At 39.0% G+C, this 19422-nt stretch overlaps 1 protein-coding gene across 3 annotated transcripts in view; it reads right to left on the reverse strand.

The window, feature by feature from the left end:
• IQGAP2 (IQ motif containing GTPase activating protein 2) overlaps positions 1-19422 on the reverse strand; it is a 295353-nt gene that overhangs the window by 107628 nt on the left and 168303 nt on the right. For all 3 annotated transcript variants that reach the window (XM_072736972.1, XM_025998283.2, XM_025998284.2), the window contains 6 exons: positions 11224-11291; positions 10471-10584; positions 9639-9817; positions 7715-7802; positions 4080-4243; positions 851-1011 (listed from right to left, as the gene is read on the reverse strand). In XM_072736972.1, the coding sequence (XP_072593073.1) occupies positions 851-1011; positions 4080-4243; positions 7715-7802; positions 9639-9817; positions 10471-10584; positions 11224-11291 (774 nt within the window). The remainder of the gene's footprint in view (positions 1-850; positions 1012-4079; positions 4244-7714; positions 7803-9638; positions 9818-10470; positions 10585-11223; positions 11292-19422) is intronic.

Below are 19422 nucleotides of genomic sequence, written 5' to 3' on the forward strand. Positions count from 1 at the left end.
GCTTTGTGGTCATTCTCTACACAGACAAGTGATCAAGCATTTGAAAAAAATCTAAAGACTTTTACATTTTCTTGTACATCTCTACACAATGCAAGAGAACGACTCAGCCTCTATTTAAGCAGTTCCGCTAGAATCTGGAGCTGAAAAGAGCTTTTGTCAGAATCTAGGCAGACATCACCCCCTAGTGGTTAACAAGAATCCAGGCTGCAAAATTATTCTTTTTAAATTGGGCTTTTTTCTTACTGTATCGCTAATGGACTCCTTATTCTGACCCCTTAAGTTTCTCTCTAGAGCTGCTGTAGTGTTTCATGTATCTAGTAGTATATTTCAGGAACATGAAATGGAAGATACTAAACTGAGGTTGTCACCCGCTGCCATGACCCACTGTGGTTTCAGGATTCCCTGGGTTTAACAATCAAAACAATGGGGTTTGGGATTCAGTTGCCCAGCAGGCAGCCCTTAAATCCAGGTTTAGTTCCCTCATCAGTAAAATAAAATAATTGGACTGGATCACTATTAAAGTGTCTTCCAACTCTTCTACATTCGGCAGTCTCAAAAAAAAAAAAAAAAAAGCCCAAGGGAAGATATGTTTTCAATAGCTCTTTTATTTTTAGCCTATCAAATAATCTTTGGTAATGACAAAGTCAGATATTAATTGCACAACATGATCGTTTTAAGACTCTTTGTCCCCCTAAAAGAACTACTGTAAAAAAGGACTCATATGAGAAGGACTATTAAGGAAATAAGGACAGATAGATGCATTTTCTGAGGAAGGAGCAAATCTTTAATTTGTGAGATCTGCCAAACACACATTTCTGCATAAAAGGAGGCTTGGAAGATGTTCCCTTACCGTTCTACATACGATTCATCCAGATTGTTGAAGCCTATTGTTGGGCTTCTGAGTTGATTTTGCACAGACACAAGATCATTGCTTTCCAAGGCCTGGTTTAGTAAAGCAACCGCAGACAGCATTTCCACTGCAATCAAGAGCTCCTCATGGGCCAAGTAGTTCTGTTGGAAAATATACGCAATACAAGTTTCCCAAATTGCATGCCTTATGGGTGTGATGGGGCTTTAGAATGCGTATTTCAAAGAACAATGAACAGTTAAAGATTTTGAGAACCTAGGAGAAAGAGGGGGCTCAATGTCACTTATTTTTCATCAGCTTTAAAGAACAAGTGAGTGGGGTTTTTCTTAGCAGATCATTTTAGGGACAGAGTTAATGACAACCAATGGTTTATGGTTACTCAAACAACTGCATTCCCCTAGCTGATTCTTATCTCCAGTTATATTAGCTGCTTACAGTCTCAGACTTACTAAACAATTAAGCAAAGGATTAGATGACACTGTCACTGTCTCATAGTGTGAGTTGAGATTTTAGGTAGTGATTTTCACTTTAAGTTAAGGGTAAGGAAAAAAGGGGAGAACTTTACATATAAGTTGTAACCTCAGAAAAGTAAACCAAAATCATTAACCCAATTTCAATTCTAGTCCCTAAAAAAGTTAATCAATCTCACACAACCCATAAGATCAAGACCCATGACATGATCGGTCACAATTCGGACGCTCAACTGACTAAGCCAGTCAGGTGTCCCAATAATTGGGTAGAAATTTTAAAATGTATTAGGAGGTCTGGGTATTTGAAGTAAAGCAAGTATGATTTATAATTCGGGATTTGGCTTATTTAAAAAAGTACATCTCGAGGTGCCTGGATGGCTCAGTCAGTTAAGCATCTGTTATTAGCTCAGGTCATGATCCCACGATCCTGGGATTGAGCCCTGTGTTGGGCTCCATGCTCAGGGGGGAGTCTGCTTCTCCATCTCCCTCTCCTGCCTCTCCCCCTGCTTGTACTCACGTTGTCTCTCTCTCTCTCAAATAAATAAAATCTTAAAAAAGAATACATCTCATGGTAGCTACACTTGTGGTGAGCATAGCATAAAACATAAAGCATAAACTTGCCAAGTGACTATCTTGTATATCTGAAAGTAATGTAACATTGTGTCAAATGTACTCATATAAAACTTTAAAAAAACCAAATCTGAGACTTTTGAACACCTTCCTCCTTCAATGTTCTCTTCCATTCAACTATTTTATACTGACTTGGTCCAACTTCAAAAGGATTATTTCTTCTATTATATTCAAGGAACACAGAGGGAGCATAAAATGAATAGAAATAAATGCTGATAACAGTATTTACATTTAGGATATTTTCTGTATTCAATACATACAATGTAATATTTATATTAAAGTGCATTATAGCTTTCTAGTTCTCCACAGGTATCTCACAGCAATTGATTTTAGAGTAACAAGGCATAATTTTACCTTCCAAAGCAAATGGGAGCATGTGAGCAAATTTTATCCGAGTTTCTTATATTAACTATAAATTTAACACATAAGGAAGGTATAGAATTACAACCAAAAGAGCAGGATGGAATCATTTGAGATCCACCTCCTCTACCCCTTCTGGGAATTGTCCACAAATATCTAACATGGTATACAGCAGCAAGGATAAGGAAAAATAAAGCAGCAGCAGGGTGGGACAACCACAGGCTGACCCTGACCAGCTAGGTAAGAATGACAGGGCTAGCGTGTGAATAGCCTTGATGAAGCTGGTGATGCAGGAGAAACTCTTAATGAAAGAACTTTTAGGAAAATAATGTATTTTTCTTTTATTACAAAATAGTATCTTCCTACTTAGAGAACAAGAACTCTTGGTAAGCAAGAAAACAAATCCTCCCACTCAAGCCCTTTAGTGTACATCCATTTATTTATTTTTAATTCATACAAACATTTATAGGTTTTTTAAAACAGAACTTATTTTTATTCATATTACAGAAATACTTCTAGATAATGTTTCAGTCTCATTTTCCCCACTCGATATTAGTATGTGCAATTGTTGTTAAACATGTGGTTTGTTTCTTGCTTCTCGGTATGACACACTGTGTGTTAAACATCCCTGTGAATACAACTTTTTGATTCATATCCCTTAGGATCTTTTCCTAGCAATGTAACTGTCAGGATAATGGGTAAAAGACCAGCATGCACATTACTGAGATCATCCTCCAGAAAGGGTGCATTCTTCATGCTCCCGTCGGCCATGGAGGAGATGTCTGCTGTGCCAAATTTATGCCTATGTCAGATCTCTCAATGCTACCAATCTGATTTCTCAAAATAACTGTATTTTGTGTTAATTTACATTTACTTCTGAATGAGTTTCAACATTTTTTTTGTGTGTGTTTGTCATAGTATACGCCAATTCAATCTTTGTGAATTGGCTGTTTATGCCTTTGGCCTCCCCTCTTCCTTTTTTTGGTGAACAGTGCTGTTTCTCATTTTTAAAATCCAATCTTCTTCTTCTACATTTCCTTAGAACTTCAATTGTTTAAGTTACTTTTTACATTTAACTTTTTATGTTGGAGATTTAGTCTGATATGTGCAGTGAGGTCATGTTTTCTTTTTCAAATGGTTAAACACTTAGAAGGATTTCATTCCTTCTTCCATCTTTTTGAAATACAAGCATTCTCATATATTCAATGCTTGGCTCTGCTTCCAATACTTTTTATTCTGCTCCATTGTTTGGGTTAATCTTGTACCTGTACACATGGTTTTCATGACTGTAACCTTATATATTACTGTTTAGTATCATTAGAATTTGAAACAGCATATTATATTTACAAAAATTAAAGTCATGGTGTTAATGTTCTTTGTTTCTTAGAAATGCAGATTCATAGCTAATTCTATATCTGAAACCATTATATATCTTTTAAAAATTTTAGTGCAGTTAAAAAATTATTCAAAGTGCTTCAAAAATCAGACAACCGGAGCATGAGAACCACTTGTTTTCAATGTGTAATTTATACAGAGTGTGGCCTGCACTTCCTAACTACACAGATTCTTTATGGAAATGAAAAGCAATAGTTAAAGGGGAAGGCAGCCATGGGAATTGGTACAGGGAGGCCAGTGGGACTGGGGATAGGTCTGAGTTACAGACTCTGTGCCCTGTTCACCTTTCCTAAACAGCCTTCCTCACAGCTTTGACTCAGAATTAATACCTTCATACCTGGAGTCCTCAGACTTACCATGGCGTTCTGTTTCTGCAGGTTGAAAAGTTCGTTCTGGTACATCACAGCAGCAAAGGGATACACAGCAGGCAGCTGGGCCTCTGGTCTCTTCAGTGCAAGCAGTGTGTTCTCGGGGTCCCCTTCCTGAACGGCAGCATTAATGTGGTCCACTGCAGCCAGCCCTGAGTGGGGTGGAGGAGGTATCACATTCTGTCAGAATGGCTGCTTTTTCCCCTGCTGCCTGCCCAACCAGTCCATCTTGCCAGGGATTAGAATCAAAGTAGTGCCTTTCCATGAACTCTGAAAAGCTGCAGGTGGTGGACAGGCAAAGACTTGAAGATGATAGCTCAGTAACTGGAAGTCAGTCCAGTCCTTGGAGAAAGTCCCTAAAAGGACCTCAGCGCCGACAGAGCTGGAGTTATGAGATCACTCCTGTCTAGCATGACTTCCCTACAGAACCCTGCCCTTCAGGATCAGCTCTGGTCTCACCTCTTCCCTGAGGATTTCACACCTCTCGGATCCCCACAGCATTGAGAGCTGGGCCATAGAGATCCCATAGGCATTGTTCTTGAATACTCCTTGTGTATTAATTAGTACTGCCTTTGCAAGGAGACTGGAGCTACGTGAACACCCCAAGCCAGCCTTGCCCTACTGCGGTATCCTCCCCTCAAAGCCACACCACAGGACAGCCACAGTTAGCACCAGGACGCAGTGCTGCTTCATACTGATTGGTTTGTTCTTGGAACATTCTCCCTCAACTCTTGCATTCTGTGAAGCGTGATTTCAAGAAAAAAATCACTTCAGGTGTGTTTTTAAAAAAATATTATAACCCAAATTCATATTATTAAATAAATCTGTGCCAGTATCACTTCACCTTAAAAAAACAAAACCCCGATCACACAAATGTATTGGCTTACATTATCTGACTCAGCCACAGGCTCTGTGAGATCTCTACCAGTTGCAATGTTCAGATTATGAAGACCTGAATTTTAGTGACCAAACTGAGGGTGCCTGAAACAACAGATTCATCATAGTTTTCAGAAAACAGCAGGAGAACTGCTGACCAACTGGGAGAATGAGTGATGCACTCTGCCACCAGGCAGTAGCAAACCGGACAGAAACAGCAGCATTTTGCCCTATAAAGAAGGTTTCAGGGACGCCAGGGTGGCTCAGTTGGTTAAGCATCCAACTCTTTCAGCTGAAAGCTGAACTTTAAGCTCAGGTCATGGTCTTGGGGTCGTGGGATAGAGCTCTGTGTCAGGCTCTGCACATGGGGTGTAGGCCTACTTGGGATTCTCTCTCTCCCTCTCTCTCTGCCTCTACCCCTCTTTGTGCTCTCTCTCTAAATAGAAAAAATTGATAGAATTGATATGTCCAACAAAAAAATCCCAGAAAGGACGGTGAATGGGCATTTTTGACTCTGCTATTCTCTCAAAGTCACCCGTGGCCTCTGAGCTGTGTTTGTCATTATTTTCATAGCATTTTGCCTCCCATTTGACAACTCCAATATGTGAGTTCGCACCACTGGATGGTAAAAGCCTACCACAAATCATATCCTTAAGATGTTCTTTATGAACCATTTCTTCTAAAAAAAATAAATAAATAAAATGACATTATCCACTCTTTTATACGCTGCATCTAACAAAATTTCCGGCCCTGGTTTTAACAGAACATGTCTTGTAATGAATGGAACATACGTGCAAAGTAAAATGATTGCAGTTCTCACAAAGCTGAAGCCTCCACCGACAGACCTGGTGACATTACCATCAAAGCTGTCACTTATGTCGCTTTTTGGCTATTATGAATGTAGACATCTTAACATTTTACTATAATAACCGACAGGGTTAAGAAAAGGCTTGTCAAGTAGCTATACTCATATATTTTATTTTTTATTTTTTTATTTTATTTTTATTTTTATTTTTTTTTTATACTCATATATTTTAAAGCATACAGTTGTCTTATTGTCATGTCACTTATTAAAATATACTTTAGGGTTTTTTCAAGACTATTCTTAGCTCTGCCCAACTATACATTTTCAGATGAGGAGAGATAAATAACTTCAGAATCATCACGTTCTACACATTTCAAGCCATCAAACATTGCAGTGCCCCTTATAATTTAAGCTGGTTATGCATTAGTGCAAATCATCTCATGCCTTTTATTTAAAAATGTATAACCAATGTGGCATTAAATTTGTGGTCAGGGAATTACGTCAATGAACATTAAAGCATTTATAGAAGGCATTTTATTTAAAATTAAAAAGTCTATTTTAGTGGTTATAAACTTTTCAAAAATAAAGGATGGCAAAAAGCTATGGAATCATTTCTTCACTAAGTTTATGGACCTCAGCTGTCTGCCTGGCAATATTAATTTCTTCCTGCAATTTGACTCTGTCAGCTTTCAAATACAGCAGAAAGAGAAACTTAAAATTGTGTTTCATGTATCATCACCAATATACTCAAAATTAAATAAGAATAAAAGATGAGGAACATGCATTCCACAATGTTAAGGTGTTCCCTTAAAAAAAAAATTTACCCAGGAGCTCTCAGCAGCTTTGTGTGTGAGGGAAATTCTCAAACCCAATCAGTTGTTAACTCCTAGATATTTATATCAATTTTCTCTGGGCCTCCTTGATTACTGTTTGAACTCTTTGGATACGTCACTACCAGTGACTTGGGAGCAAACTTCTGGGAAAAACCTATAGTTTCTTTGAAGGTGTTAAGAACATTTCAAGATTGTCTAGGAGGTTAAGTCAAAGACAGAGTTTATGAGTGTTGTAATCAGTGAATACTCCTAAGTTTAAATTTGGCAGATGGTTCACATGCTTTATTAAATGGGCTTAATGGTCTTTCGTGTATCCATTTTGTGTGTGTGTGTATAGGTGCTCTTTAGGTTGCCCAAGGGGAAATAAATGTCAGTAGAATTCCTTACTGCCTCAAGTAAAACCAAATTTTGTTAGAGAGAGGAGAAAAGACTAATAAAGAGATTAATCTCTCTGAACTTATAGATGCTTTAATTACCTGAGTTTTCTATTTATAGTCACACAACTGAAATGGGTACAAAAAGGAACCAAACTCTGCCACTCCATAGAGGTTCAGGGACATGGATTCAGACCTGCCACCATGCAGTTTCACTGGCCTATCCAGTCTCATTCACTTGCCAAAAAATGATACAAGCTGTAAGAAAAACAATTCTACAAACTGCAGACTAATGACTGGGAAGTAGTAAAGAATAAAGGCATCAATAATACCTTTCAAATTCCAGTCTAACACTGTCACATAATCATGGGCAAGAAATGACAATCTTGAAGTCATAATCTTTTACTAAATAGCCCTCAATATTAGTGCAAATAAACGATAGGTTCAAAACATGACATACACTGAAACCTATGATAAGACAGGAAGGTATAGCTGACCTAGCTTCGAGATACCTTGAGATACTTTGCATGGACAGGGGGGCATGGTCACCCAAAACTTCCATGGGAAACTGCCAGATTATGTACCCTAGTTAAGAGCAACAGTGACGCTGAGTGCAATTCTCATCACAGGAGGCAGTTTTACAAGAATACAAATTGAGAATTTTGCTGATATTGTGACATGGAGAATTTGTATCTTCCAGCAGAATCCATTTCCTTCATACAATCCATTACTTACTGTTGACTTTATTGATGTTGCCTTGGATTTCTGCTTGTGTCAGCAGTTCTTCATATGCATCTCTTTCTTCTTCTGAAATGCAGTTATTCTACAAAACAAAGCCTCCACTGATTCCTGAGGTTAAATAAAATGTCCCCAAAGCTCCCTATTCAAAAGTAAAATGCAAAGAGTGATAAAAACCATTTACTTATTTTCATTTGAATTCAATATAAGTAATAAGAGTGCTTGCTCTGTGCAGGGCACTAGGGCTAGACATGCCTGGCAAGGATTACAATGAGGAAAAACAGGCCTAGTGATTCTCTGAAAGGGCCGAATTGTCTAACATGGCAAACATTATGTTGCACCACTTGACCATACTGCCATTTTTTTGTAGCTCAAAGTCAGTGGGATATTGGCAATTTCATTTGATTCAGTTTAGTAACAGTGATTCCATAAATAACAAATATACATAGAACAAAATAGATTCTATAGGTGAAGGACATACTCAGTTGGAAATAACATTTGCAAAACAGAAAACAATTCAGGAAGGCCTGGAGGAACAGAGCCACGTTAAAGGCAGAGCGGGGAGCAGGATGCAGACCACAGGACTTGCTCACAAAGGTGAGACAGCTGGGCATGTTGGGCTACAGCATCGGGTGTCCAGGGTGAGCCAGAAAGATGGAGAACTTGGTTGGGCATCCTGGAGGCTTTTTAAAAAGCCAAGCAAAGTACTGTACTTAACTCAGTAGGCAGTAGGGAATCCAGGGAGGTTCCCGGAGGCTGACATCAGATCTGTAATTGAAGATTGATTTTGCAACCTCTAGCTCGGAGAGGGGTTGGTTTGCAGAATTGCAGGAAGCAGGGCCGCCCATGAGGAAAGTGTGCAAGAACCCTGAGGCATGGTCATGGGGGCAGGGCTGAGGCAAGAGTGTAAGACTAGAAGGTGTGGGACAGATGTAAGGCTGGCAAGAAGAGGCAATAGAATGCAGGGACAGGATACAGGGGTGGAGGCATGGAAAGAAACACTGCTGAGGGAACTGAGCAAGGAGCACATGTTTGAGGAGGGCAGGGTAGGACAAGCACTCTTCCTACACGGTGACAAGGTCCACGGGACAGAGAGATGAAGTCGCCTGGAGGAACATTTGAGGGGCTTGGTATCAAGCTGACAACTGATTTCTTCAGCAAGTGGATGAGCTTGTCTGAGGAAGGAGAGAGAAGTGATTCGAGGTCAGATCTAGAGAATCTCCATACGCAGAGGCAGGAGGAGAAGAGACATGGAGAGACACACAGGCGAACCAGAGGAGACTGGTAGCACCAAAGCAGATGGGAGCCAGGCCAGCAGCCACCTGGAGGCACCTGGAGGCAGATGGGCGGGGCGAGCGCGCCACCTGTTGTCAGGAAACCCAAGTGGAGAAAAGGCAGTAAGATAAAGTGGAAAGTTCTGGTAACAGAGCCAAAGGGGACATGAAAGGCAGCCAGACGTGGAAGCTCCGCAGGGGACGTCCTCAGTGAGGCTAGAGAGTAAGGCAGAAGCCCTGGGTCAACATCCGGCTGCCTTGCCGAGGAGGGGAGGCAAAATTCAAGAGTAAATTAAAAAACATTATCTCTTCACTTCATCACATGGAACTGTGAACCTCTATTCATAAACCTACAGGTAATTCGGCTAATACAGGATCTGCAGCTGATCCTGAGCAAGGGAAGATCTACTTCCACACTTCCCAGGTGAATCATCAGTTTACGACCTGACCTTGAATCCTTGTAACCTCTGAGAATCAACATAAAGGGAAATCTCATTTCTTTATGGAGTGCATGGTCCGCTTTTACCCTCACATTTCATGCAAGCCAACTGCCTAGGGCTACAGAGACCACCAGACCACCGTCGGTTAACATCAAGGCTTTTTCATACTAGCCACTCATACCCATACTGAGAAATCTAATTGAATACCTTTAGTCTTGCATTTTCCTCCTTTCTTTTCTTGGCTTCCCAAAGTTCCTTCTGATATTCCTGTGCAAGGCTGTCATCTACTAAAGTTAAAACTGCATTTGGGTTTCTTAGCGTTTTAATGGTTTGTTCTGCTATTCCTTTTTCAATAGCTTCATTAATAGCTATAACTGCAGCATGCACTGGAGAGATACAAAGAGAAAGATTTTTATGAGCCAAAGACAACATGGACAGTTGGATGGACATGGCACAAATGTAAACAGCTTTACTTTCTTCCTCAGCTTCCAGTTAAAAAGGCCAAAAAAGACATCCTAGACACTTCACAGAGCACCCCTCTGACAACCTCTCCACCTGCACATCTAGCTTGGGTCCTGTCTCAGCATTCACCATCACGTAATCCCTATTGATTTATTCCGTGCCCACTGAATGGCTAAAATGAGCCAACCACCGGGGGGCCAAAGGGTGAAGTGGACTCTGTTAAACTACCAGTTTGTATCCAAATGATACTGGCAATTTAACATACAAGACGAAAAGACAATACAGCAATATACTCTACCGCTAAAATGTGCTGACATAGAAGGCAAAGAAATATTTTGAATAATAAAAATATTTCTAAACACTCTTAATCCACATTGCAGAACTAGGTGTTTAAAGTCAAAATCAATTACATGGTTATATTCTGATATGCTCAACTTAAACATCTACAACACATATAATAACTTCAAAAGGGGATGAAAGCATCTTCCAAATATTCTCTTTCTTTTAACCAAAATCAATAAATAAAGTATGGGTAAGTCTCGTGTCAATAGTAAGTTCTGATTTTAAACAGACTCACAAGCAGCTTCATCCACTGACAGTTCATTTGCAAGAATACCACCTATTTTGCTGAAAGATGGCATTTGTATTCCATATTTCTCAAGTTCTTTTCTCATATTACTAATTTCCTCCTCTGAAAAAGAACAACAAACAATATCAAAGAAAAATACAGAGATGGAGGCAGGAATGAATATATTCATATCAAGAAATGTCTTCATCCTACATTCTCTCTCCCAGAAATGCAAGGCTTACTTTTCTGAATAAAGAACATTAAAGGGGGTAACTGGGTGGCTCAGTAAGGTTAAGCAACTGACTCTTGATCTTGGCTCAGGTTGTAATCCTGGGGTCATAAGAGCCCCATGTCTGGGGATCCATGCTCAGCATGGACTCTGCTTGAGTTTGTCTTTCTCTCTCCTAAGATTCTCCTTCTCTCTCCCTTCACCCCTCCCCCACTGCATGTGCACTTTCTAAAAAAACACAACCAAACAAAAAGATTAAAAATGCTACACTATTATTTAAAAAAAAGGGGGGGGGAGTGTCTTCATCAAGAAGGTGGGGCATTTCTAAACAAGAACCTTATGAAGAAGTCAGTCTGTTTCCCATTTCACAAATGTGGGGAAAAGGAAAACTGGTTGAATACAAACAAGATAATAAAGTTTTCTCCTCTGATCAATATAGAGGAAAAAAGGAAATCGATGATATAAAAAGGAAAATAAAAGTATTGATACATTTTCTTAGCAAATGACAATGTGGAAATCATCAATAGTAGTACCTGTGAAGTCTACTTTGCCCAACAAATCCTGGATCTGAGGTGCTATTCCGAGTTTGAACAGGTATAAACTGAAAGACAGAACATAAAATGATCAGATCAGAAACTTTATCATCATAAATCTTAGTGTTAAAAATTTCTTAAATCTTAAGGGCTTTTTTTAGTTGGGAAAGACCTAAGAGATTATCTCATTTAATCCATTCATTTTATAGATGTGGAAACTGAGTTCTAAGGTAACACAGTCCCTGGAGGATGGGGACTAAAACTGTAGTCTAAGTCCCAAAGACTGGTCTTGTAGAGTATGTGGCGTTTCCACAGGGTCAATTAACTCTCTACTACCCATTTTTAGGGAGAATAAGAGACACAATACAAAATAGCCAGTAATAAATCCAAGGAACATTTCTTTGAATACTCCATATATGATTCTTTTTTTGTTGAAAGTACAGTTCATATTATATTTTCCTTTTTGATATTCCTTTAAGTACCACACATTCCTTGAGGATGTATTTGTTCTACATTTTCTGAAACAGAGTGGCAAGACTACCAGCCCACAGGGTGATGTTACTAATAAACCATGATGTGAGCATGCTACTAAGTGGAAGATGGAGAATAAATTGTGTGTGTGTGTGCGTGTGTGTGTGTCTGTGTAGATAAAGCCCCTTAAGAAGTAACGATGGTACCCACTAACCTACCAATAACTTGACAAAAGGATCTGAGGACTGGCATCTAAATTTTACCAACTGTGCAAATATCTGATTATATGGCTTTTCCCATTTAATCACTGAGCCACAGTTTCTTTCCATATTGATCCTAATCTTCTCAAACCTAAAGACTAATCCTATAGAACAATTTAAAAAAATCTGTATTCACTTATTATCCATTTTGATAGGTTTGTAATTTGTGAGATTGTAATGGGAAATTAGCCAATTCTACAATAACTTATACAATGAACTAAGAATGATTTCATTGGCTTGAAATATTTCAAGATCATCACTTCAGATGTTGATGTGAGATACATCTGAGGAGATTATAAAATGCATACAATTTCATTAAAGGAGTTCAAGATCAAGCCTCTTTAAATGGTATTTAACTTTTAAAATGTATGATTATTCAATTCAAGGAGCATACATTTAAAGTAACCTTCATTGATCATTTCTGTAAAACACAAACATTTAGAAAAGCAGCGCATGGTCAAAGTTAAACATTAATGATTCACAGCTAAAGTAAAAAGTACACAGAAGAGCATCATCCAAAGTTAAACACTAAGTATTTTGATATAAACCCTTTCAATTTTTTTTTCTGGAAATACTTATTCCAAAAACTCACACAGGATCCTTAAATATTAATATACTGTATTTTACCTAACCAATTGCATTTAGATGGTCACTAATTATTCCCCATTGCAAATGATGCTGCAGCAAATCTACCTATATACAGATACATTTGTATATACATCTTATTCATTACAATAAATCTCTAAAAACAAAACTGCCAGGTTGAAAGGATATACACACAGTCAAAGCTTTTAGTATATAGGGTCAAATTGCGTTCTAAAAGAGATTACACTCATTCGTTGTTAGTTAAGGGTTAGCAAAAACCCTGTTCCCTTCTGTGAAAGAATTTGACTCATTTAACATTCTGTTCCCCTAGGAACCCATAAAGGTCCAATGATAACCACATTAGTAAGCATCTTTGCTGAGGAGAAAAATAACCCCCATTGATAAATGATTTGAAGGAACAATAAATACCTGATATGAACACCTAAGTGTGTGATGGCCAAGTTTGGTGACTCTTCTAACTCCCACAGTCCTTGCAGGAAACTGGGCAGCCCACTGGGAAGGTGTTACAATAGACACTGGCTCCTAGGACTGAGGCTCTCTGCCAGGGAGGCTCTCGTACCCAAGAGGAGTCTCACTTCTTAGCACCTCAGCGGCCAACTGGGGTACCAAAGAAAACAGCTTCTAGGGACGCCCAGGTGGCTCAGCGGTTGAGCATCTGCCTTTGGCTCAGGGCATGATCCTGGAGTCCTGGGATCGAGTCCCACATTAGGCTCCCTGCATGGAGCCTGCTTCTCCCTCTGCCTGGGTCTCTGCCTCTCTCTCTCTGTCTCTCATGAATAAATAAATACAATCTTTAATCAAAACAAAACAAAACAAACAACAGCTTCCAGATGGCTACATGGATGACTATGTGCAGTGTCATGAAGTCTCTCACTGAAGAGCTAGTGCTTGATGCTGTGCTGTCAGCTGACTGGGTTCTCTCCTCTTCTGGGCAACTAGTGCCAGACATGGTTGAGAGCAGTTAGGAGATACCAAATGCTTAGATGAACCCAAGAACCTGCTGAAGCTTGTGACTTTTTTTTTTTAAAAATAAATTTATTTTTTATTGGTGTTCAATTTGCCAACATAAGGAATAACACCCAGTGTGGGGATCCCTGGGTGGCGCAGCGGTTTGGCGCCTGCCTTTGGCCCAGGGCGCGATCCTGGAGATCCGGGATCGAATCCCACGTCGGGCTTCCGGTGCATGGAGCCTGCTTCTCCCTCTGCCTGTGTCTCTGCCTCTCTCTCTCTCTCTCTGTGACTATCATAAATAAATAAAAATTAAAAAAAAAATTAAAAAAAAAAAAACACCCAGTGTGAAGCGCGTGACCTTAATCTACTGCCACCACATAGGGACACCATTTTCTTTGTCTGCTTACCACAGAATTGATAGTCAATGAAAATCTTGCAAATCTTTTTTTTTTGTTTTAAATATTATATATTTGTTCACAAGAGACACACAGAGAGAGGCAGAGACACAGGCAGAGGGAGAAGCAGGCTCCCTGCGGAGAGCCTGATGTGGGACTCGATCCCAGGACCCCGGGATCATGACCTGAGCTGAAGGCAGATGCTCAAATATTCAGCCACCCAGGCGTCCTGAAAATTTTGCAGATCTGATAGCCAAAAAATGTTATTTAATTCTGTGTTGCTTTTTGTTAGTTGTGAGGGTAGACATTTTTCAAACAAATTGTTCCACGTCCCCTTCCTGCAGGAAATGCCTATTAATGACTCTTTTAATTTTAAATATTTGTTGAGGAGGAGGAGTTTATCTTTCTTTGGTTTCCTCCCTTTCCCTCAAAACTAAAACCAAAGAGCAAAGAACAAATGACATTTTAAACATACGGTAGTTGTAATTTTAGTACTAAGTTCCAATATTATTTTTGCGTCTTGCCCACAGGTGGAAAACATATTAGAGTCTGAACATTCTTCAATATAAAATAGGCATTATGTATTCATAATTCAAAGCTAGAAAGACAGGATACGTTCTTTAGTTTAAATTCTAGGTCTTTAGAGATTATCAGGGATATAGAACTATTTACACAGCCTCTATAGATTTTATTACCAAAGGTTCATGCCAAACAAGTCATTAGAATTAAAACTAGCAGGCTGACATTTTCAAAACTGTAATATTTTATGAACCACTTCTCAACTCATTATTACATGGAAAAAATATTCCTGTTAAAAGAGAGCCCACATCATGTGGAACAAATGAAATGTCAACCTCTTCAACTGTTCCTTTGTACTAACAGGTACTATAAAATTAAACAGAATTAAGTGGATAGGTATGGCAAAGCCCCAAAAGAATTCCAGGAAAATAAAAGCCACACATTAAGAAATGACAAAAAAAAATCATTCTATCTTTCTTCAATTTCTTTCATAGCACTTGATTTGCATTTTTTCTTTTTATAACTAAATTTAAAAATATACATGAATTAATCTACAAAGAAATATAAAATTAATTTAGTGGGAGAAACTTTGAAAATGTGACAATAAAATTTAAGTAGGAAGCACCCATAAAATGTCTTCTAACAACCAGTTTTATATCTATAATTCAGTGTTTAATGTTGTAGGGTTTTTTAAAAAAGTATTTTATTTATTTGAGGGAGAGAGCAACTATGAGCAAGGGGTGCAGGGGGGCAGAGAGGGAGAGGGAGAAAGAGAAGCAGACTCCCTATGAACAGGGAGCTGGACGTGGGGCTCCATCACAGGACCCTGAGATCATGACCTGAGCCAAAGGCAGATGGTTAACCGACTGAGCCACCCAGGCGTCCCAGTTTTGTTTTTTTAAAAGATTTTATTTTTAAGTAGTATCCATGCCTAATGTGGAGCTCGAATTCATAAGCCCAAGATCAAGAGTCACTCAAACTACTGACAGAGCCAGCCAGGTGCCCATGTTAAATGTTGTGGGTTTTTTCCCCCCAGTGTTGCCTTTTAATGTGTAGTACTTATATTAATATTCTGCTATAGTTTTAATATACTTCAAACCTGACATTCTTTATCAAAGCCAAAACTAATGATTATCTGTGATCCTTGAAATATTCATACATTTACTTCCCCACATATGTAATGTTGAGATCATCTAGAATTTTAGATCCATGCTTTTATTTTCATGTTACACAGTAAAAATTTAGGTAACTATAAATCTTATTAGTTTCTTTTCTAATATCATCTCTATCCAATTTTCTTCTTTCTTAATTTTATCTTTGTTTTTGTTGTCAGCGTAAGTGTTCACGAAGTACCTATTATTAGGTAGATAAGTTGAATAAATTACCAATAGCACATATATTTTTTTAAGATATTATTTACTTATTCATGAGAGACACAGGCAGAAGGAGCAGCAGGCTCCATGTGGGGAGCCCGACGCGGGAGTCCCAGGACCCTGGGATCACACCCTGGGCCGAAGGCGGCGCTAAACCGCTGGGCCACCCGGGCTGCCCCAATAGCACATATTTTAATATTTTCATTCATTCCTTGGGTGTCACTTCTTGTTTAATCTAATGCCACTTTCAGAGCTCTGGTTTCCCTCAAGTGTCTGGTATTTCCTGATTTGGGGCTCATCTTGGGGCTCGAGACTTGCTTATTGTCATTGTTGGCCACAAGTTCCCAGGGCATGAGCCAGTTCTAGGAAGCCTATGTGGAAACCCGGGGCTGACACCACGAAGGGGCCCCCTATCTTGCCTTCTAATATCAGGGCTTCCTGGTTTTCTTGGGGTCATTCATCGGGTACTGGCCTGTCACCCTGCCCTTATCACCTGCACGTGGCCGCTATACAGAACAATCAGAAGACTCGGTCCACACCCAATAACGCTGGCTGTAGGACTCAAGGCCCAGGGCAGCTCCTGGCTCTGCTGCATCCAGTGATTTTTGGGCTGTGGCCTTGGGTCTTGTTTCTTGGTCAATCCTATCTCATCTGTGTGGTCATTGGATGGCATCCTTTCTTACTGCAATTTTTAAAAAAATTACTACTTTACTAATTTCATGTCAATTTTGGAAAGGTACTATGAGAGCTGTGCTCAGTCGGTAACCTTGACACATTTGTTTTCACATTATTTCCTCTGTTTATTCATTCATCTAATTACTATGCATGGAAAATCTACTACATAAAAAGTATTTTTCTCTACCACGCTGTTCCTAAAATAAAAGTGTTTAGGCTTTCACAAAATACAGGTCTGTTGGTTATAGGAACTATAACTAATATACTAAACAAAAGTGCTAATTTTCCCCCGTGGTACTGAAGAAATGAGATGACTAGTTCCAATTATATTTTCTAGTTCTCCATTGTATGCTGTAATATAAATCCTACAATAAACCAACATCCCGGTTAAACTAAAAGTTACCACAAGGTGGTGCTGAGAAGTTATCTTTTAGATTGAACAATCTTCATGTTTAAAGTGAGTCTAAATAAGAGACTTTCTGAAATTAGTATGGATCAGTTAGAAATCTCATTTGCATATACATACTTTCACCAAAAATTTTTAAATATTAATATATATTTTTTATTTGGCTTCAATTATCAACATTTATGGGCTCCCATGTTGGACCTTACTTAAATTATCAGCTTTTAAAAAAACACCACTTTTCACAGCGTGGGAGTTTTATAACAAATTTATGTGTGGGAGGCACTTCCAAGCAGATTACTCAAAAGGGCAGTTTACTATGCACTTATCTATTATTCCTGTGCTGAAAAGAATCAGCAATAGCAGCCCACTCCCTCCCAAGCATTTTAATTGAAATGAAGCCATTCACTACCTGAAGCATATAGGAAATCCAAGGTCTTGTTCTTAAAAAGGAGCCTGTCTGGTATAAAAAAACACAAATTTAATTTCTTGGAGCTCTTCAACACAACTTTTTAAGCACCTTTCATGCTTAAGAGCCGATACAAAGGGCTAAGAAGATTCTAAAGGAAGCCAAGTAAATTAAGGCCATCATCCCTTAGCTTCCCCCAAATAAGAAATAGGGAATCTCTTATCACACCACAGGGACAACACATTTGTGTTACTTAGAGAGGCCAGTTACTGTCCTGAGGGTAGCTAAAGCCTCACTGGCCCACGTGCTCCCATTTGTACAAGTATCAGTTCAAGTACAGGAAGCAATAAAGTAAAAAACAAAAAAACAAACCTCTCAGGGCTTTTCCTACTACTTTCAATAAACACATTAAAATGTCCTATAGTCAGGCATCCCAGGTGGCTCAACAGTTTAGCGCTACCTTTGGCCCAGGGCATGATCCTGGAGACCTGGGACCCTGCGTCGGGCTCCCTGCATGGATCCTGCTTTTCCCTCTGCCTGTGTCTCTGCCTTTCTCTGCATCTCTCTGTATCTCTCATGGATAAATAAATAAAATCTTAAAAAAAAATAAAATAAAAAAATAAAAGGTCTTATAGTAATGAAATGCAAATTCATAAGGTAGAAGTTGAATTTATTAAAGCTTTTTTGGAGCACGTCATGAGCAGTTCACTTTATGGTGTAGCAAGTGAGATGAATGTTTATAAATCAAGGCCGCAGGCCTAGCCAGAAAGACAATGGAACCAGAATCATAAGACCCAGATACTGGCTGCAAGACTGGCCCCATCTAGAATGTGAGTGACTCTGAGCAAGTCACATAATCCACGGCTTTCAGTCTCCTCATCTGTGAAATGAAGACCTGGACAAAAGTAACTTCTCAAGGTCTTTCCAGTTCTGAGGTTCTGTGATTTCTCATTTTAAAATTTCCTAAAATTAACAGTTTAGAGGTCTGAGCTCAAGTTCAAGTTGGATGCTGTCTTTAGAATTTTCTTAGTAGTATGGAAACACGGGACTCCTTCCTGAGGCCAACGGCTAAGCCAGCAACAGTCTAGGATCTGGGGTCACACAACCTGGTTTTGAATCCCAGCTCTTCCATATATCAGTTGTGTGACCTTATTAGCCTCTCTGTACTTCAACTTCCTTCATTACAAAATGGGATTATTAACAGTATGTACCACATAGGCACACGATGAGGATTAAATGAGATTGTTTCTGTGAAGTACTTTGAATGGTGCCAGACATATATTTTTTTGTTTTTATTATTACTATGATCTTTGTTAAATAAGTATGTCCTTTATTAATAACCAATTAATAATAATTAACTTATTAAGAACTTATCACAGCAGTTTCCCCATTCTCAACACTAAGAATCTTTTACTATTTTCCCTCACTGGTTCTGTGTTTCAAATGGTTTTATCTAGAGAGCTAAATTATTTTTCCATCTTAATCATATACATCACTGCCAGTATCATGTCAAAATCTAGTCTTCTTCACCTATATTCAATCGAAAATTAAAAAAAATCTTGAGGCAGCCTTACTGTAGAGAAATGAGTTCAGTTAACCCAGCTAAAAATTAAAAAATATCAACTCCAGAGGCTTAATTTGGCATCACTGGTGTATATGTACTGTGTTAGTGTCAAGGCATGGTTCGTGGTCTCAAAGAGCTTAGGATTTAGTAGGACAAAAAGATACAGTCCTGATAGTACTTCAGGATAAGAAGAGGAGGAGAGACTATGGTCTAGAGTGTGGGGAGAATTTTGAACAAGGAGTGATTTAAAGCTACATAAGATGTAACTCCTCATTCCTCATCTTAATCCCAAACATTGCCATCTCTACCCTCTTGAGAAGACAAAATTAGAATCTGCCCTTTGGGTTAAGAAGCCATTTGTACGAAGTTTATTTATAAATGCAATATGTTCTCTGTCAGATACTCCATGAGTTTGGCATAAGCCATCAACTGGTTTTTTGAAAGGTCCTTAGAGCATAGAGTGTAAGACAAGAAGAGTTCTGCATTAAAGCCTGAGGGCCAGAGACACAATCTACCTGGTTAGCAAGGCAGCCACCTGACTGCTGATGAGCTCCTCCTGTATAGAGGAGCCCT

Source organism: Vulpes vulpes, chromosome 14 (genome assembly GCF_048418805.1).
Source record: "Vulpes vulpes isolate BD-2025 chromosome 14, VulVul3, whole genome shotgun sequence".
Lineage (NCBI taxonomy): Eukaryota > Metazoa > Chordata > Mammalia > Carnivora > Canidae > Vulpes > Vulpes vulpes.